The 26303-nt window shown below is 40.5% G+C and overlaps 1 protein-coding gene across 1 annotated transcript in view; it reads right to left on the bottom strand.

Moving 5' to 3' along the window:
- Positions 1-26303, bottom strand: part of LOC148646869 (NLR family CARD domain-containing protein 3-like) — an 823351-nt gene that overhangs the window by 97027 nt on the left and 700021 nt on the right. The window contains exon 25 of the mRNA XM_088608927.1: positions 2683-2856. Coding sequence (XP_088465053.1) covers positions 2683-2856 — 174 coding nt within the window. The remainder of the gene's footprint in view (positions 1-2682; positions 2857-26303) is intronic.

A 26303-nucleotide genomic window follows, 5' to 3' on the forward strand; every position in this document is an offset into this window, starting at 1 on the left:
TGAAGAATAAGAAGTGGCCCAGTTCTGTCTCCATTCTAGTATTGTGGCTATTGGGTTGTTTAAGAGGGGAGACACAGTGGGACATAGTGGTTAACTGACTGTATACTTCTACTACATAATCACTTTTTGAATTCTAGAGGTTTTATAAAATATTTGAGAGGACAGCATTCCAGGTGGAAAATGACTATTTGGCTGGTAGTCTTATCACACTAAACTAAACTGTATCCTTAAAGACAAATAAGGAAAACTGAAATGAATACATTCTGGGTCCAGATAAGGCATTTGACAGGGTACTACAGCCTTTTGTATTTGAAACTTGTAGGATTTTCATAATGGTTTTATTGTTTGGCTACATGCAATGTAAAAGCAACCAAATGCACAGGAACAGGTTGATGGTATTCTGTCAGACACCTTTAATTCATACAGGGAACAAAACAAGGAGATTCTTGTCACCACTGATTTATTCTCTCAGAGTGTACGTCTACAGAACGATACAGAGGGAGGTGATATAGCAGGAGAACACACAATCAGGCTCTTTATAAAGATGGTGTTAGTATATACAGCAGAAATTCAACATCTTTTCCTGTTCTCACAGATGTAATCACAGACTACAGCAACTTTTCAGAATAGGGATTAATTCTGAAGCAATGTTATTGGGGAATCTATATCCCTGGAGGTCAAAATTAAATTTAATTTACAATAGGATTGGGATACGATAAGATGTTGAGCAACTGCAATACCCAGAAACCTAGAGAACACATTAAAATATAATTAAGAGGTGCTAGAAAATCAGCTCAAGCAAGACTTCAATAGATGGAAACTGCTGCCTGTCTCATTCTTGAGAAGGATGAAGACAGCAAGAATGAAGGTACTTCCAGGATTTCTGTCTTGTTCTAGACCTTCCTTATGCCTCTCAATGACCATTACTAAAACGTCTATTTTACGTGGTTTAAAGTCAGGGTCCCATGCTATTGTGACCGTCGCAGTTCCACAAAGGTTAGTGTCCCCCGCCGCTCTACCCCACTGGTTCATCCCGCAACACCTGGGGCACGAACACGGGTCTCCAGCATAACACAACAGTGAACCATCCACATGAGCTAAAGGAGACCTCTCTCAGCCCAGGTGGCTGAGATTCTTGCTACGCACAGGGAGGGCGATGACGTCACCGTGTCCAAACTAGCTCTGCTACACTATTTCTATAAACCCCTCAAAATTACTATTTCTTTCTTGATTTTTTTCACAATACAAATTCTTGAGATTACTGTATTTAAATTGCAGAATTTATTTTCATAATGCTTTGCTTTGTTCTGCTGGAAGCAAGCAGGGCAGGCAGGAGAAAGTAAAACTAGAGACACGATCGATAAGGCAGGGGTTGAGCTGAGAGGAACTGATTAAAGCACCAGGGAGAGTCTGAAGGAGAGTCGTTTAACATGCAGGGTTCAAAGCACAGGAATCAGTCCAAGATGTGGTCAAACAGGTAAGGTCAAGCACAGAGAAAGAGGAGAAAACACTGGGAAATTCAAAACTGGGAAGAAGTAATTGAGACTCTAAAATGAGAGGCTAACACATTAATAAATTTTGCAAACCTAATTTACTACCACAGCTACATTCAATTCAATTCAATTCAATTAAACTTTATTGTCATTAAACCTACACAGGTGCATAGTATAATGAAAAGTGTTTCTCATTAGTCACCCAGGTGCAGTATATAAATAGGACAGAAGATAAGACAATAGAGAGTTACACAATAGCAATAACAGTAACGTAATAACATAACATAAATAACATGTAATCAAGTAATCAAAACTTTGCAAAATTCCACAAACAGAGAAAATATAACAGGACAAAAACAGTGCAAGGTAATTCTTGGAACAGTGCAAAAATAGTATGGTTAAAAATAGTATGGTTAATTAATAAATATTAAATATTATTATGCATGTTACAGTTTTACTGGGCTATCGAGGGGACAGTACAATTTCGGCTTACATGTGTGTGTGGTGGTGTATATTGTATACATCCTTTCAAATTTATGAACAATATCAGAAATCAAAGGAGGAATACATAAGTAAAGAGTAAGATGCAAATGAGAAGGCGGTTGCCACTTCCACAGTAATTGAAGAATCTAAAACCATACAAATCTGTATAAATCCACCAATTCACATTCACAGAGAGAAAATGAGTAGAAAGGTCATATTCAATATTGGAAGAAACACCGATTGCAAGCTAAATATGATCAATTTGGAGGCACAAACTGTTGGAAGAATGTCCAGGAACACCTGGAATATCATAAACATATTTGGCATGAGAATAAAATGGGGAAAGATACTGTACTTAAAGAAATATAAAAAAGCTACTTTAGAACTGTCAGGACTGTAGCCATGAAATAAATCACTAGAAACTGGTTAAAGCTGGACAGACCTTGTGTTCAAATGAAGAAGGACTCTATTAATTAAATCCCATGGAGAATATTACCCACAGAATTATCAACAACATATACATACTGTATGTGTAAATAATTTGGGCAAATGGGAAAGACTGCATGTCAAGATATTAACAAAGAAGTGAAGAACTTTTTTTGTTTTGTACTTCCTAGGTGTTAATGCATGTGAAAAGCGAATGTTGTGTGTCTCAGAATATCTACATAAAACAATAAAAACAAAGAAATCACCAGTGTTCACTTACTTCAGTGTTGTTAATTTACAGTTGGGATCCCTCAGAGCTGCAGACAGCAGTTTCACTCCTGAATCCCCCAGGTTATTCCCTCTCAGACCCAGCTCTGTCAGACTGGAGTGTTGAGACTGAAGAGCAGACGCCAGATCTTCACAACATCTCTTTGTTAGTTTACAGCTCCACATCCTGCAGACAAAAAGACAGGAGCACAGCTGAACATCTGCACAGCTCATCCACATCTTACTTTCCAAGTCTTCACTCCAACAACCAGCTCAGCAGGAATATACAACATCATGTCATTATCCATCTCAGAGTGTCCATGGATGAGGATGATGAAGATAACTGCTGCTTCAAATTAGGTTCCAGAAGGAAGACGAAAGATGAGAAGAAACTGCCAGGAAGGGCGACTTTCACTTTTAACTATAATAAAAATTGCTTCACATGTATTATTATATTTTATTATTATGTCATCCTCTTATAGTTATTTTAATCAGTTACAGTGTCGTTGTTGTTGTTTTTCTTCAAATGTTTTATTAATCCCATACTAAATGTCTAACACTGGAGTAAGTGAACTGGAGACTTTTTATTGTTATTTGTAGATATGTTGAGAAAAACAGCATTCCCTTTTGAAGAAAATAAACAATTTGAATTAAAAAAAAAACGACCTGGGTTTTAACTATAACTATGTATAAATATGCATGTTATATGAGTTGGAGCAGTAGCACTGTGCTAAGGATCTGTGCCTGTGGCTGGAAGGTTACTGGTTCATATCCCATGGCTGGCAGAAGAATCCTACTCTGTTGGGCCCCTGAGCAAGGCCCCAATTGCTCCAGGGGTGGTATACAATGGCTGACCCTGCACTCTGACCCCCAGCTTCTCTCTGTGTCTGTGTCTCATGTAGAGTAAGCTGGGGTATGTGAAAAGATGAATTCCTAATGCAAGAAATTGTGTATGGCTAATAAAGTGATCTTATGTATATAACAGAAGTAACAATAATATGAAGCAATAAACAGCATACACACACATCACCTAAAGACTCTCAGCACAGAAGAAATTGATAGACCCTTTAGGATCCAAAACAAACACAAATTAATGGACAACAGTGATGGTGTGCACGTTTCCCCTTTCCAACTTTAGAGAGTGATCTGTACAGGCTTCCCAGGACAGGCTGTGCATTAGCAGACAGCTGAGATCAGTGCATAGCCTGACAGAGTTTTCCCCTCAGTTGAAGCTAAAGACCGTTCCCTTAAGGTATGAGACTATTACAGGTCCCAGCAGGCCAGGGAAGAGAGACACATCAGGGGGATGATCCTACATTAATAGCAACCTCAGAGAGGAAGTGCAGACAGAATCTGACATGAATATCTGCCTGTATACTGCAGTGAATACCGTCTCAGTGTAGCTCACATCTAGTCCACACAGTGCCAGCAGCCCAGGTCCATGTCCAGCAGGTGGTGTAGCTGGGTGACATTGGTTCAGTGCAGCCTGCTGGTGAAAAATGAGTAATGGCCCAGTTCTGTCTCCATTCTCCATTGTGGATATCAGTGTATTTTTACAACTAATCTCCAGCAGTGATCACTGGATTTAAAAGGTATTGTTAGACCACAAACTTTATTCATGAACTTTATTTCTTTGACCTGCTCTCTCAATCTGTGGCTGCATCCACTTTGTCTGAGCCAGAAAACTGAACTTTAGTACAAGACAGCAAGTCAAGAGCGAGTCCATATGAACTAAAATTCTGCCTAAGACTTTGTCGGCCACAGGGGAAATCTTTTAGCTTGGGATCCATCTGGAAATTTCACTAGAATTTAGATAACATTAATACAGTTGGGCTTCACTGTCAAAACCTGACCGGAGCTATGTATTTGAACCTTGCTAATGAAGAAAGATGTGAAGACGGGGGTTTGAATTTAATCCTTTCTGTAGGGGGTTTAGACTTCTAAGTCACAAGCTGGGGTTTATGGCAGGAAAGGGGGTTAACTGATAAGGATTGCAGATGCAAGCTAGGAACCCCCCTGGGTGTAATGTTAAACTGACCATTTGTCCAGAACATCGTAAACTGGCCAAATACCATGAACCCCCCTCTTTACCATCAGACCGAGTGACGTCAGAAACGGAGAAGAAAAAACTATATAACCCAAAAGTTTGTAACAGTACGTTGAACAATACTTCGGTTTTGTTGTTTCTTGCGGGAAACAAGACTTCGGCTTTATTGTTCCTTGCATGCAATAAACTCATCTGTTTTACTTCATCTCGGGATCAAGAACCTTATTTCTTCTGTTACAACACTAGAGAGAGCTTGCTATTCTGTGTTTTTAAAGAACTTGCATTTCCTGGCTAAAAGAAACTTCAATTAGAGACGTCTCCAATTTATAATATCTATTTTGTGGCACCTGGGTTTTTCACAGTGCCCTCATACATCAGTGTAATCCGAGTCCAGGATAGTAGGATCAGGGCAGCCAGGGATGTACAGCCATTTACTGGCTGCAGCCGATGAAGAAGAGAATGAGGTTGTATTTATTTAGAAGGCAGGTAATCTCTTATTTCGCCACTGTAGGAATTATTTAAGAGTTGAATACACAGTAGAAGTCAGGAGTACTTTCTGGGTGATTAGAATGTTAGGCCTCTGGAACACCTTGTTTGAGCACACACCCTTATAATAATAATTAATAATTGCTTACACTTATACAGTATAGTGCTTTTCTGGACACTCCATTCAAAGCACTTTAGATTACAGGTAATGGGGATCCCCTCCACTACAACCAATGTGCAGTCCCATCTGGATGATAGTGCGCCATAACGCTCACCACAGATCAGCTATCGGTGGGGAGAAGAGCAGAGGAATGAAGCCAATTCACAGATGGGGATTATTAGGAGGCCATGATTGGTAAAGGCCAAAGGAAATTTGGCCAGGACACCGGGGTTACACCCCTACTCTTTTCGAGAAACGCCCTGGGATTTTTAATGACTACAAAGAGTCAGGACCTCAGTATTATGTCTTATCCGAAAGAGCGCCTGTTTACAGTATAGTCTCCCCGTCACTATACTGGGGGCATTAGGACCCACATGGACCACAGGGTAAGCGCCTCCTTGTTGGCCCCACTAACACCTCTTCTAGCAGCAACCTTAGTTTTTCACAGAAGGTCTCCCATCCAGATACTAACCAGGCTCGCACCTGCTGAGCTCCAGTGGGTTGCCAGTTGTGAGTTGCAGAGTGATATGGCTACTAGCCTTAAACATAGTAATCTGTGTGTCGTGTGTTCTATTGTCTGTGGTATAGTATACAGTACAGTATGTCTGGTATAATTGTGCCTCTAATTATACCAACTGCTCGGATATATTCTGGAAAAATCACGAATTGCGTTTTTTTAATATTTACTTATTCACTGAACAGCTCAGTCAATTCCTGATTTTCACAAGTTTTGTTAACCCCGCATTCACTACAGTGCATAGTGGAGCGAAACAGACCTGCTGTGATCAATTCGCCAACAGTTTGATAAGTTTGATTGCCTATTTGATAGTTAGAGTATTTGAGCGAAAACAGTGAAACAAAGAGACTGAAAACGCACCGTTACCACAAGGAATGGGAGCATTTTTTTCGCATTCAAATCTGCAATGCTAGCGTCTACGTGAAAAGCAACATTTCAAAACTGCACACAAAACGTATGATGTGGACTTTGCCGCTAAAAGTGAGTTACGGAAAAGAAAAGTGGAAAAATTAAAATCTCAACTAGCAGCAGTCGGTTTTCATGAGACCTAATACAATCATCGCATCGTTCTCTGTGTGCCACATACTGGCTCATCACAAAAAGTCGTTCAGGGATCGAGAAGTAATAAAAAAGCGTTTGTTGAGACTGCTGACTTGCTGTTTGGAGATTTCGAAAACAAACATTTTTGGTGAGAAGTGTTCGGACAGCTGTTGCCTGAAATCAAAGAGTTTCTCAAGTCGTATAAACATGGTGGATATGCCCAGTTAGAGGATAACCAGTGGCTTTTGGATTTAGCATTCCTCACAGACTTGACTGAACTGTTGAATGACCTGAATGTTGAGTTGCAGGGACAAAATAAAAATGTCAACATGATCAGCAGTGTCAACACATTCAAAAAAATTACAAGTGTTCTGCTGTAAGCTTCTCAGTGCCAATGCTCACACTGAGGTAGGATACTCTTTTTTTCTAAAATTGGGAAGATTACTTGTTCACTGTAGCATGAGTCACTGGTTTTTATTTGCTGTCATTTTAGTGAGGGGTATCGTTATTGTACTGATGTGCCCACAGTCTGTTTTCCCTATATAAGAGCTTCAAATTCACACTGGTAGATCGCACTGGACTGGCAAATGAAAAAGTAGATCTTGCATTAAAAAAGGTTGGGCACCCCTGAACTAGAGGATCACATACATGAAAAGGTCAATGGGGATTTAGAGAAGATAGTTCTTGTATAACCAACTTGTTTGCTATTTGAACAAGCAAAAGCAGTAATGAACACACAAAGCATACAGCATGATACTGTGTATTTGCACTTTCAACATTTTTTAATAAAGTTAATCTTTTATGTGGAATTCTCAAATCACAGGCAGAGAAGCATGAATTAAGAATTATTTAAAAAATAGAAAAAAAGAGCAGAGATAACATGAAGCAAACAGAGGTGATGTAATTATTGGAGTACCACAGGGATCTGTACTAAAACTCTCAGGTCCCGAGTCTCCAACTCACTGACTCCACTGTCTTCTCTATCTGATCTCCTCAGAGATCATAATGTAGGTCCCTCACCAAGCCAAGTCCTTCTGTCGCAGATTCCTGGACTCAACAAGCTTCACCTCTCACACACCGTCTGGCTGGTCCCTTTCAGGGAGATGACACCCTCTGCTCCTAATCACCACAAGCAGCCTCCTGCTGTTCCCCTGATCCGGAGCCTGCTGCTCCCATATGACAGTCACTGGTCCCCTCATGACCAGTCAGCGCTCGGACTTCCAAGTCTGCCTCCAGCCTCTCACCTCACGTCCTCACTTGACGCCACTGGGCTGGGTCTCACACACACACACCTGTCTCCAGAGACTCACTTCCAAACTCAGACCTCTCACACTAACTATCCTGAGTCTCTCTTCATCACATCCCACTGCTGAGACTCAACACACTTTCTGTCATAAAAACATACACAACCTCCTTGGTGCCTAACTCTCATGCCCCAGATTGTGTATTCACAGCTGATGGTACACCTCAAACCTGTGCCCAGCAGCCACTGTCTTTTGACCAGAGCTTTGCAGCCAGACAGACCTAACTCTCTCACCTGATACCCCTTATCATCTGGGAGAGGGTCCCTCTGTGGCACCTCAGATGCTGGCACATACACACTGACTCCAAACTCACTAAACACTCATACAGTGGGCTCCTGGACAGCCCTGATCACTAACACAAAAACAGGTGGCTGTCCCTTTAAGTCATTCAATCTTCCAACTCTGTAGGCTCTCCACCACAATCCCCTCCAGGATTTTCACTCTTCCTGGTCCCTTCTGTGATTTGTGACACACCCACGTTTATTTGTGAAAAAAACAGATGTTTTTATTAACATCCATCTTTTACATCTTCTACACACTGTGGGAAAGTAATAAACAATGTAAACACAATGCTAGGATATATAGTCAAAAGTGTAATTATTCTGCATCAAGGATGTCCACAGGACAGTGTTGGAAAGTTAAATTTTACATCACCATAAAAAACATATTCTGTAATTGGTATACAAAGTATCACACATGCAAGTGATCTCCCATATCCCCTTATTCCAGCAGCTGAATACTGTATGTTTTCACAGTAGTGAGAGGAGTATTTAGAAAAAGAACATATTAATGAGTCAGTGCTGACCACAGGAATGGGAAACGACATAATGCTACTGGTCACTTTCAACAAGTTTTAGCAACCAAATTAAAACATAGTGCAACAAACCCTATATCATAAGAAACAAGTCAATCTCTACTTCAAGAGTGTGTTTTACATCCTAATCAGACAACATGATCCTTACATATAAGATCATTTTCCTGATGGTGTAGTATACATGATGCCAAAATAATGATACTTGAGTCCTTATTATAGTGGAAATATTGTAACAAGAGCAATGACTTGTCCAAATGTCAAAACCCTGCATCCTTACTGTGAAACAGTAATGAATTTTCCAAAAGCTCATCCCATGACTGAGACATCTGTCCTCTTTGCTGTGTCTCCAGTTTTTCCTGTATTGGCAAAAACTGTGACAGATTGGCTGTGTGTTGCTGGTGAAACTCGCTGTAACTCAGTGAAATCTGACCATGAAGATTTTGCAGAGGTTGAAAACTGATAAAGATTATCTTGTACATACTTGTCCGTAGTCTAATCCTGTGACTAGCTATTGTTTCACTTCAATGGAGATACCAAGAGCATCTCTCCATTGAGAAAGAAAAAATATTTAATGACCCTTTAGCACTTCCATTTCTTGGAAGAACAAAGACAGTGGCACAGAAGGATCAGAAAGAACAGAAAAAGAGCAGATTCTTGAAGTTTTGGAGGAGATTTACAAGAGTGACTGATTAGCTCTCCAGGGTCTCTCTCACGGTCTACATAGAAATATAATTTTAGCAAGTATTATCATCTGTAATGTATAGAAATGTGTTTAGATTTCCATACCACATTTCCATTTGAGAAATTTAAAAAAACTAAGTATTTTCAAAGGCTGAGGTGTCCTTTTGTATACCTGTCAGTCTGATTGAGATCAAATAAACTGTGATGTTATCAGTGTGTTAGGAGTCCGGCAGCCCAATCTACAGGAGACAGCTAATACAGTGTCAACAGTGGCACTGCCAGTAGCTCACTATGGCTGTTGTTGCATCATCCAGGTGGGGCTGCACATTGGTGGTGGTGGAAGGGATCCCCATTACCTGTAAAGCGCTTTGGGTGGAGTGTCCAGATAAGTGCTATATAAGTGTAAGCAATTAATTTATTAAAATGAATTAATTAATCTATATAAGTGAACTGAATCTAAGTTCATGTGAAGGGGAAAACAATCACGGGTCTCAAATGCTTCAATGTGAGATGTCTGCAGGAGGGTTAGCAGAAATTCAACATCTTTTCCTGTTCTCACAGATGTAATCACAGATGACAGCAACTTTTCAGAATAGGAATTAAACAAAGAAAATTCTGAAGCAATGTTATTGGGGAACCTATATTCGTGGAGACAAAAAATACATTCAATTTACGATAAAACTGGGATAAGATTAAATGTTATTGCAGATTAAATTGCAGTACCCAGAACCCTAGAAAACATTAAAATGTAACTAAAAGGTGGTAGAAAATCAGCTGAAGCCAGACTTCAATAGATGGAAATTGATGCCTCTCTAGCTCTTGGGAAGGACTGAGAACACAAGATTGAATGTACTGTACTTCCAGGATTTCTGTCTTGTTCCAGACCTTCCTTATGCCTCTAAATGACTACTGCTAAAACATCTATTTAATGTGGTTTAAAGTCAGACACCAATGCTAATTCTCTCAATCTCTCGAAAAGTCTATTCCTTTCTACAGTATATTTTTTTCATAATACTCTTTTTCTTCTATGTGATTACTGTATTAAAATTGCAGAAATTATTTATTTTCACAATGCTTCAAGTTAAATTAAGTATAAAACAAGGTTTCAAGTGAGATGAATACCTCTTCACCATTTTGCTGGGGAGCTGTTACTCAGGTAGTTGAAGCTTTAAGATGAGCTGCACAGAAATAGGACTGTAGATTATTAATAATAATAATAATTGCTTACACTTATATAACAGTTTTCTGGACACTCCACTCAAAGCACTTTACAGTTAATGGGGACTCCTCTCCACCACCACCAATGTGCAGCATCCACCTGGATGATGCAACAGCAGCCATAGTGCACCAGAACACTCACCCCACATCAGCTATCAGTGGGGAGGAGAGCAGTGCAATGAAGCTAATTCATAGATGGGGATTATTAGGAGGCCATGATTTGTAAGGGCCAATGGGAAATTTGGCCAGGACACCAGGGTTACACCCTTACTATTTTCAAGAGATGCCCAGGGATTTTTAATAACCAGAGTGTCAGGACCTCCATTTTACATCTCCTCCGAAGGACAGCGCCTGTTTACAGTACAGTGTCCCCATCACTATACTGGGGGATTAGGACCCACATGGACCACAGGGAGAGCGCCCCCTGCTGACCCCACTAACACCTCTTCTAGCAGCTACCTTTTTCCCAGGAGGTCTCCCACCAGGTACTGACCAGGCTCACACCTGCTAAGTTTCAGTGAATTGCCATTTGTGAATTGCAGAGTGATATGGCTGCTGGCGATCTGTGAGAGATTTGGGAGAGTTTGAGTGGTGCAGGTTTTACCTGAGATTTTCTTCCCTACCAAATAAAATCAGAGAAATTTGACTTTATCTGACATTACAGGGATATGTTTATACTATCACTTAATTGACAAGGAAGGCAGTGTGGCATTTGAACACCATCAGTATCACTTTTATTAATCAGTTACCCAATTCAAGGTCACAGTTACCCAGAGCCTGTCTCAGGAAGCACTGAACACAAGGCAGGACTGAACCCTGGACAGGATGCCAGTCTATCAAAGGGCACACACTCACACCAGTGCCAGCTTTCCCAGAAGTCTATTAACCTGCCAGCATGTTTGTGGACGGTGGGAGAAAACTGCATCACCAGACATATTTGGGGAGAACATACAAACTCCATACAGATAATACCCCAGGTCTGGGTTGAACCCAGTGATATATCTCCTGCAATTAGCTGATTAACACATTAAGAGACACACTGATTAAGAGATTAACACATTGATCACAGAAAGAAATCACAGAAGGAATGCAAGAGTTAAGAGTACCATTCAAATGAGAAAAAGGACGTTGGCAGAAATTGAAGAATTTAAAACCATTCAAATCTGTATAAATACAGAAATTCACATTAATGGATAGAGTACAAGTAAAAAGTTCATATTCAATATTGGAAAAAAGACAAACTGCAATCCAAATATGATAAATTTAGGAGCACAAACTGTTGGAAGAATGGAACACCAGGCATATCATAAACATTTTTGGTATGAAAATAAACTGGCGAAAGAGTATTGAAGACAAATAAGGACAAACACCAGATGAACGGCCTTCAGAGGCAGAAAAATACTTGTTTGGAACTATAAGAACTGCAGTCATGAAATAAATCACTAGAAACTGGTTAAAGGTGGACTGACTCACCCTCAACACAACTGCAGGTCTTTTTACATATCCTCCGAAGGACAGTGCCTGTTTACAGTACAGTGTCCCCGTCACTATACTGGGGCATTAGGACCCACATGGACCACAGGGTGAGCGCCCCCTGCTGGCCCCACAACACAACTCAACACAACTGCAGGGCTGCTGAAGGCCAGACTAAGTTTAGAGAAGAGACTCAACATGGGAGTCAGACAGGTTCAGGTGCTATAGCAGTGAAAGTGTACCTGAATATCAACACAGAAGTGAAACCATAACCAGAGGTATAACATTAAATTCATACAGTATATAATACATGGGATCACCTAGGTTCTTGATGTAGCCGATGTTGTGGCCCACTTCAGTCAATTGCACAAAAAATTAAACTTCTAATTTGGCGGTGCCTCCACCAGAAACAGCCCTCAATTTGTGACTAAATTAGACTTTTCAGAAATTTCAACTGTAATTCTACCAGTGATCACAAGATGACTTCACAAGGTTTGTGTGCAAAGTTTTACCTTTTACTAAAATTTATTTTTATAATGCTTTGAGTTATATTAGATGTAAAACATAATAATGTTTTAAGTGAGATGACTACCATTTTGCTGGGGAGCTGTCACTCAGGTAGTTGAAGCTTTAAGCTGAGCTGCACAGAAGTAAGACTGTAGATTTGGGAGAGTTTGAGTTCTGTAGGATTTACCTGAGGTTTTCTTCCCTCCCAAATAAATCTAGACTGAAGTTTGCCCAGAAATTTGACTTTATCTGTCATTACAGGGATATGTTTATACTGTCAGCTAATTGACAAAGTGGTAGTGCAGCACTTGAACACCATCAACATCACTTTTAATAAACAATTATCTAGTTCAGGGTCACAGTTACCCAGAGCCAGTGCCAGTGGACACAAGGCAGGATTGAACCCTGTACAGGATGCCAGTCTATCAAAGGGCACACACTCACACCAGTGCCAGTTTTCCCAGAAGTCAATTAACCTACCAGCATGTTTGTGGACTGTGGAAGAAAACTGGAACACCACACAAACATGGGGAGAACATACAAACTCCACACAGATAGCACCCCAGGTCTGGAATTAAACCCAGGGCCCCAGTGAGATATCTGCTGCAATGAGCTGATGGAAGCAGTAACCTGGAGTCCAGGCGCAGGCTCTGCTGGAAGCAAGCAGGGGAGGCAAAAGTGAAACTAGAGACCCGATCAAAAATGCAGGGCTTAAGCTGAGAGGAATTGATTAAAGTACCAGTGAGAGTCTGAAGGAGAGTCATTTAACATGTAGGGTTCAAAGCTCAGGGATCACTGCAAGACGTGGTCAAACAGGCAAGGTTAAAGCACAGGGAGAGGAGAAAACACTGAGGACATTCAAAGCTGGGAAGAAGTAATTGAGACTAAAATAAGACATTAACATATTGATACATTTTGCATACCTTACTTGCTTCTACAGACAAATCTTTTCAGATGTATATAAAATAGAAGAAAACACAAGAGGAATACAAGAGTTAAGAGTAAGATACAAATGAGAAGTTGGGGTTGGGCCTCCCACAGTAATTGAAGAATCTAAAACCATTCAATTCTGTATAAATCCACCAACTTGAACTCAAGGAGAGAATATGAGTAATAAGTTCATATTCAATATAGGAAGACACACCAATTACAAGCCAAATATGATAAATTTGGATCACAAACTGTTGGAAGAATGGCCGAAATTAGTGATTAGTGAAATGATTTAATCAATTAATCTCTTTACTGTGCACGTTTAAATCCGCTTAATATTGAATATTTATATGGAATTTTACAACTAAACAGAAATTTTAGTAGCTAAGCATAAAAAGAAGAGGAGCATAATGCATCTGATGGTCATAAACGATATTAATTTAGGAACATAAACATACAGTGCCTTGCGAAAGTATTCGGCCCCCTTGAACTTTTCAACCTTTTGCCACATTTCAGGCTTCAAACATAAAGATATAAATTTTTTATTTTATGTGAAGAATCACCAACAAGTGGGACACAATTGTGAAGTGGAAAGAAATCTATTGGATTTTTGAAACTTTTTTAACTAATAAAAAAATGAAAAGTGGGGCGTGCAAAATTATTCGGCCCCCTTGCGTTAATACTTTGTAGAGCCACCTTTTGCTGCGATTACAGCTGCAAGTCGCTTGGGGTATGTCTCTATCAGTTTTGCACATCGAGAGACTGAAATTCTTGCCCATTCTTCCTTGCAAAACAGCTCGAGCTCAGTGAGGTTGGATGGAGAGCGTTTGTGAACAGCAGTTTTCAGCTCTTTCCACAGATTCTCGATTGGATTCAGGTCTGGACTTTGACTTGGCCATTCAAACACCTGGATACGTTTATTTGTGAACCATTCCTTTGTAGATTTTGCTGTATGTTTGGGATCATTGTCTTGTTGGAAGATAAATCTCCGTCCCAGTTTCAGGTCTTTTGCAGACTCCAACAGGTTTTCATCCAGAATGGTCCTGTATTTGGCTGCATCCATCTTCCCCTCAATTTTAACCATCTTCCCTGTCCCTGCTGAAGAAAAGCAGGCCCAAACCATGATGCTGCCACCACCATGTTTGACAGTGGGGATGGTGTGTTGAGGGTGATGAGCTGTGTTGCTTTTACGCCAAACATATCGTTTTGCATTGTGGCCAAAAAGTTCGATTTTGGTTTCATCTGACCAGAGCACCTTCTTCCACATGTTTGGGGTGTCTCCCAGGTGGCTTGTGGCAAACTTTAGATGAGACTTTTTATGAATATCTTTGAGAAATGGCTTTCTTCTTGCCACTCTTCCATAAAGGCCAGATTTGTGCAGTGTAAGACTGATTGTTGTCCTATGGACAGACTCTCCCACCTCAGCTGTAGTTCTCTGCAGTTCATCCAGAGTGATCATGGGCCTCTTGGCTGCATCTCTGATCAGTCTTCTCCTTGTCTGAGCTGAAAGTTTAGAGGGACGGCCAGGTCTTGGTAGATTTGCAGTGGTCTGATACTCCTTCCATTTCAAGATGATCGCTTGCACAGTGCTCCTTGGGATGTTTGAAGCTTGGGAAATCTTTTTGTATCCAAATCCGGCTTTAAACTTCTCCACAACAGTATTACGGACCTGCCTGGTGTGTTCCTTGGTCTTCATGATGCTCTCTGCGCTTTCAACAGAACCTTGAGACTATCACAGAGCAGGTGCATTTATACAGAGACTTGATTACACACCATCAGTCATTTAGGACAACATTGGATCATTCAGAGATCCTTGCTGAACTTCTGGAGTGAGTTTGCTGCACTGAAAGTAAAGGGGCCGAATAATTTTGCACGCCCCACTTTTCATTTTTTTATTAGTTAAAAAAGTTTCAAAAATCCAATAGATTTCGTTCCATTTCACAATTGTGTCCCACTTGTTGGTGATTCTTCACATAAAATAAAAAATTTATATCTTTATGTTTGAAGCCTGAAATGTGGCAAAAGGTTGAAAAGTTCAAGGGGGCCGAATACTTTCGCAAGGCACTGTATTATGTAAACTGTATAAAGATACAGCTATTCAAAATGCACGAAGTACGCTGCGGTAAAACGGCGTGGTGCATCTTAACGCGTCATACCGCAGTTATTATAATAGTATCCGCAACCACCTTGTAAAACCGCCAGGTGGAGCTAATAAAGTTTAACCTCTCATGTACAGCTATCACCAGAAAATGCCCGGTTACAAATCATGGTCACTGCTGAAAGATGGTCATTTTCCAATTACAAATTTAAGTTGTATACTCTTTAGACTTTTAATTTTAAACTGTGTATAACAGCATGTTAATCATTAAACATTAAAAAGTTGGTATATTGTATAAAAGCAAGATTGCTCAGTTGGACAAAAGTATACAACCTTCCACCTTCATCATAAATATTGTAATTATGCATAAATATTTTATGCATCAATGCCTTTACGGAAGACATTACTAATAGTATTAATAATGAATTACATTGGACAGGCTGTAAGCTCAAAGTATTACCCTGGTCCACATTCTTTCTAACTGTCTTTGTAAATGAAAAGACTATTTTTTAATTGACAAAAAGTAACACCAAAGCATTTAGTTGATCCGATCACGTATTTGTAAGTTTTGAATATCTCAGATTCACCATGCCTTTCAGATGCTCAAAAATTATATTAATTTAGGAACATAAAAATATTATGTAAACTGTATATGGCTGGTATTGGTATTTTAAAGAAAAGTACACACCAGTATTCCACTTTCTCCCAAAACATTTTAAGCATGAAAGTCTTTAATGTAGTTATTTTGGAAATATTTTTAGGTCCTCCTTCTGACCATATTAAGTTTATATACTTTGTGAAAAGTGATAGTGTTTCAACCTTTTTTGTGAATTTGCCCGTTATCGGCGTAAACAAAAACATAATTTTAGAATTTGATTAACGGGGAATATATTATGAAATTACGTATCTAAAGAATTTAATATAATATAATTATATTCATGTACTGTCTGGCAGAATAAACTGAAGAGTTAGTTAATGCGACACAGAAGATAATATTAATAATGTAGTGCTTTCAGGCTTACACTCTACCAGCTGGGGAATTGAACCCACACCTCCAGCATCACTCAACAGGGAAGCAGCCAGTTGAGCTACAGTGAGATTCACCTTCAACCCTGACGGACCAGGTCCCTCCTATTCATATGAAAGGCAGTGACGTCACCACGCTGGCAAGCCCTCATCAAAGTTTAACTCGTTTAGAGCACCATACATTACAAACTCCAAGCGTTTCATTTTGAGCTCACACCTGAAGAAGGCTTCACAGCCAAAATGTTACGTTTTCTCCCTTCAGCATAGAATAAACCTATTACTTGTTCTTTTGCAGACTACACAGGCTAACGTGGCTACGCCACCTGAAGTAGGGTTGTACAGTGGTAATAGATGTGGGTGATGTTTTGCCCATTAAACAAGGTGCTTATTGCACAAATCCTGCTAAACTAAAAATTAGACACAAGAAGAGTATAATTGGACAATGTTGTGAGGATCTGGCGGAATTTCTCTGTAAACTGAAGAGTTATAGAGGAGACACATACTGTATCACCTCTTTATACACTTGTAAAAAAGAACATTTCACTCAGTGGGCGATGCATTGTTATCTCAATCACCTGCTAATTCGATTTATACCATGAGAAGACAGGAGAATGTGATTGTACTGTATCTGCACAGAATGTGTGTTGCGTTTACAAAATTAAAGTGTTTAAAATGTATAATTAAAAAGTGTTCCTGTTTAACTTATACATTGCACGACTTTTAAACCTATAAAAACAGGTTTTGATAGTTAATAACCACTTTTTATGTGCAAAAAATGGCTGATTTTTCTTCCTCATGATCAGCTTAGAATCTCTGTGTATGCTGTAAGGTTTTTACTTCTTAATTAAACGTTTAAAATACACAAATTTCATAAAGACAACACACGTTTCGAATAGAAAAAATCATATTCTGTCTTCCTGGTATGTAGAACAGATTAGCAGGTCTTTTTCTCCCAATCAGAGGCTCTGAAAATAGCGTACCACCCACTTCGCTCCGTCAGAGAGAGGGAGGAAGCGCTGAGCTCTTTACTGCACAATGGCCGTTCTGCGTCTGCATTCATAACTTAGTGCTTAAAATTAAACAACGTAAATGTAAATCATTTTCTTTGACTTCTAAGTCCCTTAATTATCATTAAGCACAGGTTTCTCACCACATTGACTACTTTTTGATACTGAAGAAAGATGTGAAGACGGGGGTTTGAATTTAATCCTTTCTGTAGGGGGTTTAGACTTCTAAGTCACAAGCTGGGGTTTATGGCAGGAAAGGGGGTTAACTGATAAGGATTGCAGATGCCAGCTAGGAACCCCCCTGGGTGTAATGTTAAACTGACCATTTGCCCAGAACATCGTAAACTGGCCAAATACCATGAACCCCCCTCTTTACCATCAGACCGAGTGACGTCAGAAACGGAGAAGAAAACACTATATAACCCAAAAGTTTGTAACAGTACGGGGAACAATACTTCGGTTTTGTTGTTTCTTGCGGGAAACAAGACTTCGGCTTTATTGTTCCTTGCATAAATAAATATGAATAAACTCATCTGTTTTACTTCATCTCGGGATCAAGAACCTTATTTCTTCTGTTACAACAAATTTGGCGTAGTCGGCGGATGCTCCAGAAGGCGCAGAACTTCCCATCGGCAGGAGAGACGGTCAGCGCGCACATAACTAAGAGGTAAGGACTCCTCTTTTATTTAAAAGTCCCGACTCTCTCTGACCGATTGGGAAATCTCTGCTCCCTGCGAGAATCGCCCGAGATGACGGAGTAAACGTGAGTTTCTGAATTCCTCTGGCCCGGGGAAGACACCGGTGTATGTAATGGGTTGTTTGCTGTAAGCCCAGAATTTGGTCTGGCAGGGGTTCCGCGGTATTGTGTACAGGTGTTCGAAACTGGTGTATGCCTTAATTGCGCGTGGAGTTTTTGAACGGGTTTTGGACCCTTACCGTGAAGTTCAGGACTGGTGTGGGCCTTAATTGCGCCCGGAGTTCTGAAGGTCAGAACTGGTTTGGGCCTTAATTGCGCCCGGAGTTCTGAGGCTCAGGACTGGTGTGGGCCTTAATTGCGCCCGGGGTTCTAGAGCAAGTGGTGCATTAAATGCACATAGTTCAGGACTGGTGTGGGCCTTTATTGCGCCCGGAGTTCTGAAGGTCAGAACTGGTGTGGGCCTTAATTGCGCCCGGAGTTCTGTGGCTCAGGATCGGTGTGGGCCTTAATTGCGCCTGGGGTTCTGGAGCTGAGTGGTGCATTAAATGCACGTAGTTCAGGACTGGTGTGGGCCTTTATTGCGCCCGGAGTTCTGAAGGTCAGAACTGGTGTGGGCCTTAATTGCGCCCGGAGTTCTGTGGCTCAGGATCGGTGTGGGCCTTAATTGCGCCTGGGGTTCTGGAGCTGAGTGGTGCATTAAATGCACGTAATTCAGGACTGGTGTGGGCCTTAATTGCGCCCGGAGTTCTGAAGGTCAGAACTGGTTTGGGCCTTAATTGCGCTTGGAGTTCTGTGGCTCAGGATCGGTGTGGGCCTTAATTGCGCCCGGGGTTCTGGAGCTGAGTGGTACATTAAATGCACGTATAATCCAGGATTGGTGTGGGCCTTAATTGCGCCCGGGGTCCTGAGATTAGCTACGCCTTGATCGTGCACGGATTGGCGTGGCGTGGTTTTTTGTTTTAAAGGAAACAGGAGTAGAAGAGATAGATATATATGTATGTATGTTTTTGGTGTTTTCCTTGTTTGTGAAATACATATACACACGCACGACACTAACATAAACACACCTCATAATAAAAGAGCAAAGCATTAAGTAGCAGGATTTAAAAGACGTTGAGACCCGAGAATCGCCCTGATTGAGCTCAGTGCGTAAGTCCACCCCGGGGCAAAAGCAGCGATGCTGGCGTTCTGGGGATGGTGAATTACTGATCAAGAAAGGGGGTTTTCGAGGTCTCGTTTCTTACCTGTGAACAGTGCGGTGTAAGTCCTCTCTAAAGTCTCGGAGAGGCATTTAGATCTGGAGGTAACAGGCGCCCTTAGCTGAATGAGTGCAGTAATGCACAGGTTTTTCCAAGTGAAAACATCCCCCTACTGAATGAGCTGTTACCTCACACACGACAAAAGTAAATCTTAAAGAGACCGAACATGTGCGCTAACTGATGGTTTGAGAAAGTGGTGGAAGGGTCCGTTTAAATATCGGAAAAGTGTAAGTTGACGGAAAAGAAGGAGAAAAATATGGAAAAAGCTGAGTTTGTCAGAGGGAATTTGGAGCGAAGACACCTGTAAAGAAAGCATATGAGTATTGATTGGCAAAAGCACAAGCATGTAGCTCCCACCCTGGTGCACGGCCGGCACCAGTAGTGGCAGATACATGACGGAAAAGAAAGAAATTGGGATGTGACTTAAAAGTGTGTTTACGGGGAAAATAAAAACCCGGAAGAAAATATACTTTACTCGCTACGAAAGAGTATAGAAAAAAAAAGCTAAAAGAGGCAGTACAGGAGAATGAGAAACTAAAGAAGGAATTAACTCCTGGTCACGCTGCACTGGTTAATGTGCTGCAGCCAGCGACTAAGTTATATCCTGCTCTCCCACAGGGGAACAAACAGGCAGGAAACGAAAATAATTGGGATCAATTCCCTCAGTGGCCATATGGAGAAGGGGGGTCTGATTGGGATAACACTTGGTATGAGTGTGATAAAGACGGATCAGGGTCTCCCCTGTTAGAGGGAGGGCGCCCGCAGATCTGTACTCTCACTCGAAGTGGGAAAGGACTTGATGTAGCAGGGGCTGGCGCCGTTGATGACAGCGCCACTCTAACACTGTCTCGCACCCCGTCGAGGGGGTCTGCAATCGCACCTACCTTCCCTGATTTCCCCCATACGATCAAATCCAAAACCGTAAGATATTGACCGGTGGGCTAAAGTACCGCACCCGAAATTAGAAATGCAGCGAACCTGGAGTGCGCTTCAGGAATTAAAAGGATTCATGTAGAAGTAAAACAAGAATACAGCACATTGTATTACGAAGAGAAAAATATATTCTCGATGTGTATGTGTGTTTTATGAATTTGTGTGCCGGCATGTATGTGTGTAACTGTGAGTTTTGGTCTACTAAATGACGGTGTGAGTGTATTTAGCCAGCGGGACTGGCTAGAGACGTAACTAAAGAGACTTGACGAAAATCAACTTAAGGAGATTGGAAAATATAAGAGCGTCTGAAACGTATAAGTACAGTACAGGTGGACGTAAAAGTAGTTAAACAGTTTTTGTATTTTTATACAATTAGTTGCAATAATGGAAACAATTTGGTTTTATTCGAATGTCTCGAAACCAGACATGCTGAAACGCTGTAGGTTTAGAATCGAGACTGGGGAGAATAACGTCTTGTGAGAAAATCTGTTTACCTAACGATTAGATCCTGTAAATCCCTTGTAGCCTCCCTAAGTCTGTCCCAGTCCAGTGGATAAAAATGTACTGTTAATGGAGTGTTGGTTTCTCTGTTAGGGGATACTGGAGCACTACTGTCCTGCTTGTTTCACTCCTCTGTTCAACAGTGTACTATAGAGCAATGTATATGGGAAGATGGCAGGAGGCCACAGGAGTATTGGGACAGCAAGTTTTACTTGCCGAGTACCAGATTTTAATGGGTGGTTTTATTCCAGATCTATTGGGTTGGAATATTATGCATTACAAAGAATGACTATGCAGAACAGGGTATCACGTGGCTTCAACTGGCTGTGATCACTCAGTATGTTGATGGTATTCTGAGTGCTTCCCCTGACGAGGAAACCCACAAGTCTGAGTTGCTTCAGCTTTAGAGTGTCTAATAGAAGCAGTTATGATAAGGCCCTTTTGTGTCTAGCATTGTGAAATTTTAACAGGGCCTGGGTGCAATGTTTTTTTACAGGGTGAGCACAACTCTTAACAGATCTGCTTAAGGGGGGAGTGCAGTACAAGGACAAGATTGCCTTGGTTCCCGCAGCAAAAGCCGCCTTTAATAATTTGAAACAAGTTCTCTTACAGGTGCTGAGACTGGGGTTTCCTCAGATGGATCAACCATTCCTTTGTATTATTGCAAGTTGCTGACAGAGGCCACCCAAGGAGCCCACGAGCAGGTCCTGGAGGCGTGGGGACCACCACCTGAAGGAGGGCACAACCTCATCCCAGGAGAGTGGGTGTGGATCAGGAAATTTCCTTCACAGGTTCTCCAGCCCAGGTGGGACGGACCCTACCAGATCCTGTTGACAACCGAGTCTGCGGTTCGAGTGGAAGGAAAAGATCGCTGGATCCACGCGCCACACTGCCGACGAGCCTCATCCCCATTTACAGACTCAGAATGAAATCATTTCTGTTTATAACAATAATTGTTGCTGTAGGACTATGTTCCGCAGGAATTAATGATCATCTCTCCCACAAAGGAGAACATGGAATTAATTCCTTTTTAGGCCTCTCCTATCTGACAGCTAAGAAAACCAAGCAAAGTGCCTGCTGGGTGTGTGCCGCATTACCCAAATATGTACAGGGAGGACTTCCTATGGGAGCCATTCCTTGGCGTCTCGAGGAAGTCATAGGCATGATCATTTGGAGGGATAATTTAGGAGATTTTAATATGACAAACTATGGGGGGTTGCCATAACACGACTTTAACCTGCACAACATTACAATATCTACAGGAGCGAGGCTTAGAGCCCACGAGTTTCACAGGCTCTTACGCTCCTAAATATAACAGAAGCCATACACCACCATACCTGACTCTCAATAAGGAACGTGAGGGAAACATATGTTTTCAGCACACTAACTGGTCTGCACTAGGTTGGATGGAGTCGTTGCAACCTTACCATCGCTGCAAATATATCCACCTCTACCTTCCAAATTCCAGGATGGGATCGGCACACCCCACAATTCGGTATAAGCTTCTTATTTTCAGAGGCATGGGGAGCGCCAAACGGAACATCTTTCATTTGTGGAAAACAAGCCTACCCATGGTTGCCAGCCCAGTGGTCTGGCTCATGTTATTTAGGATATGTGGTTCCTCATATCCGTGTTCAAATCCACAGCCCCTTCGGACCTAACCACAGACCACAAAGAAAATTGGCTGATTGGGAATATTATTTAGGTATAATATTTCCACAAGCCGGCATGAACTTTCTGAGTCGAGAGTTAATTCAAATGGCCTCGACTTTAGAAGAATTAGCAAATTCTACCTCATCTAGTCTGAAGGCTGTTAATGATGAGATGGTAGCCCTCAGAACAGTGGCCATGCAGAACCGACTAGCTTTAGATTATGTACTGGCGGCCCAAGGAGGAACTTGTGCAGTAATTGGCACTGAATGCTGCACAGAGATTCCTGATAATTCTGAGCACATCTCAGATCTGGCCCAACACATTTACAATGAGGGACAGAAATATCAGGACTATTATACTGAAAATTGGGGAATTGGGTCTTGGGCAAAGTCTGTGTTTGGGGCCTGGGGCGGAACTTTTTACAGTGTTTATTTGTAGGAATAGTATTGTTTATATGTATAATTGTAATCATCACGTGCACAAAAACATGTATCACATCTTGCTATAACCGTGGAACGTACAATGTCATGGCAATACAGACCTGTTCGCCAAGAAAGGAAAGATCTGCCCTGACATTGTATGTATAAAAATAGGCTACACTGACGTATGCCATATTTTATAAGGGGGGAATGAAGAAAGATGTGAAGACGGGGGTTTGAATTTAATCTTTTCTGTAGGGGGTTTAGACTTCCAAGTCACAAGCAGGGGTTTATGGCAGGAAAGGGGGTTAACTGATAAGGATTGCAGATGCCAGCTAGGAACCCCCCTGGGTGTAATGTTAAACTGACCATTTGCCCAGAACATCGTAAACTGGCCAAATACCATGAACCCCCCTCTTTACCATCAGACCGAGTGACGTCAGAAACGGAGAAGAAAACACTATATAACCCAAAAGTTTGTAACAGTACGGGGAACAATACTTCGGTTTTGTTGTTTCTTGCGGGAAACAAGACTTCGGCTTTATTGTTCCTTGCATGCAATAAACTCATGTTTTACTTCATCTCGGGATCAAGAACCTTATTTCTTCTGTTACAACAATACCATCATTAGACAAAGCAGGAACTTGTTGTACTTTCTAATGACATTACACGTGGAAAGATTACAGATTTTAATTGTCTTTTATTTTGTTCTACATTTTAGAAAAGTTTCATCTATACATACACCACAAAACTATTCTCGATTGTATTTCTTAATGCTATGTTACATTTAGTTCATTGTTTTGAATACATCTAATTTAGAAAGTTAGGTGTTAGCATAAACTATTAGTAATCAATAATATTAAATTTAGCACTGTAATAAATTGTTGCACTTTTCCCCGCATCTTGTAATACCATATTTTTATTGTTCAAATATGCATTAAATCTGACTATCAGAAAATAAGTTAAATACAAAATTAAAGAAAAATAGGGTAAGATATCATTCAAAATATTTTGCTAACAATGTAAACTGTTTATAAAACTAAAATTTATTAACTAAGGAATAGGATGGCAAAGTTGTTAGTATGTTTTTTTTTTCATAAATACAACAGAACCAGATGTCTCAGTGGCTTTCAAAATTAAATTATGCATGCATACCTCTGAACTAGAATTATAACTAAACAGTCCACGCATTTCTAATGGTGGCCAAGTGGTTAGCGTTGCTATCTTGTAGCACTGGGGTCCTAGGTTCAATTCCTGCCATTCAGTGTGTGTGGAGTGTGCATGTTCTTTTTGGGTTCCGTGTTTTTTCTCCATATGTGTGATATGATTTCCTCTCGCACTCCAAAATATGGCTAGGTTAATGGGTAGGTGGTTATGGGTATGGGTAGGTTAATTGGCTTATGGGAAAACTGGCCCTGATGCGTGTGTGTTTGTGTCTGTCTGTCCTGTGATGGACTGGCGCTATGTCCAGGGTGTATTCTGCCTTGTGTCCGTTGCTTACTGGGATAGGCTCCAAATCCTCTGTACTGGATAAAGAGATTAGAAAATGGATGGAAGTAAAGTAAAGTAAAGGCACTGTGTGGATGGAACTATACACAGTGTTAGAAACCCACTATGAGATGGCAGCATATCACTGAGGATAAATTATTTTATAGTGCTGGTTTAAGGAAACAGCCTTTCCACCTCTCTTGCACATCAGTATCCATACCTAGTTAGTTATTTAAACAAATTGCCTCTAAATATAAACATCTTAAGATGCTGGCTCTGTGGATCAGCATCAGCTATGTTTGCCCAATCCTTCATTTCATGTGCATCCAACACACAATTCAATGCTAGCAACTACACAAAATGTAAAATACAATCCTCATTTCAGGATCTACAGTATGGAAACATACAGTCTGTTAACTTCATCATCTTCCTCTGCAGTCTATAACATCTCCTGTCATTTTGTCAAAAGTATGCCTAACCCCATTAGGAAGTGTTCTTATTATCAGTGTATTCCTCAACTTTCCCAAAATTATCTTTTTCCTACCTACATCACTAGTCTTACATCCTGCAATAACTCAGCCAACACTTAAATCCCTAAAAACTGCTTGTGTTAATTTGTTTAAATCACACATATCATATGTAAATACCAGCCATGTAGTACTCTGCATTTGGAATACTAATTTCTTTTAAAGGGAACTAGACAAATCAAGAAAGGTATTTTTTCTAGAATTAATAAATGCACATCCAGGTCACTGGGGTAATAAAATCCACACTGAACAATCTCCAATATGTTCAGAATTGGACAGCCAGAATCCTGATCGGGATACATTACGCCTGTCTTCAAGTCCTTGCACTGGCTTCCTATCAGGTTTCGAGTTTTTTGTCAACTTCAAAATCCTCAATCCGTCTGACTCTGGTCTTCTAGCTGTCCTCGAGAACATCTACACTCTGTGGATAACAGGACCTTCTCTAGCTGCACCCTAAAGCTCTGAATTTGTATCCCCAATGATATCAGAGTCGCCTCCCCTGAGTGCATTTAAATTTAACCTCAAAACCTCTCTTTTCAAAAGACATAGTGTCTGTATCTGCTTCATGTTCTAATTTTGGTAGCACTTCAAACTGCTTGTCTTTCTTATATGTATTTACTTTGTAATCTGTGGTCCTTATAACTGTTTTTACACCTGCTATATTGTTTTGAGATGGCACTTTTAAAGGTACTATATAAAATAAAGCTTTTTATTATTGTTATAGAGAAACATGATCAGATTTTTCTGGTTCAGAAAAAAAGATCTAAAGTATACTAGTTTGTCACTCTTCTCATTCCCTCTTTGCTAAATGGCTTTTCATACTAATCTGATCAATCTAACTGCCTATTTTTTGTGCTTTCTCTATCCTACTAGATTTGCAATTATTCTGAAAATTTTCTTCTTGAATTAACTCATTTCTAAATACCTTTTTCCACTGTTAACATCTTGCAGCAACTCTGCGACAAAATATACACTTAGCTCAACCTGACAGTTCATCCTGCTACCAACATGAAATAAAAAAAATCTTAAGATTTCTATATTTATGTCTTTATTTAGTGGTTTCATTAGTGACAAAGGCTAAACTTTCTTGGAAAAATGTCTTTTACATGTTGCGGAAAAACTGACTTGCTTTAACAAAATATATTTACAAATCCTTTCATGTGCTCCATTTCTAAAACTTTTTGCTCATATGTATTTTTGTATTTTTTACACCTCTAGCACATCCTTCATTTTCATTTGCCTTAATTTAAAAAATATCGTTTGCCCAGCCTAAGAGGGGGGTTTGCTCTCATTGACAGCTGACACTCCTCCATACACTTAAGTGAAAAATTAATAACGCCAATGTAAAA

This window comes from Lepisosteus platostomus, chromosome 16, assembly GCF_059453375.1.
Source record: "Lepisosteus platostomus isolate fLepPlt1 chromosome 16, fLepPlt1.hap1, whole genome shotgun sequence".
Classification (NCBI taxonomy): Eukaryota; Metazoa; Chordata; class Actinopteri; order Semionotiformes; family Lepisosteidae; genus Lepisosteus; species Lepisosteus platostomus.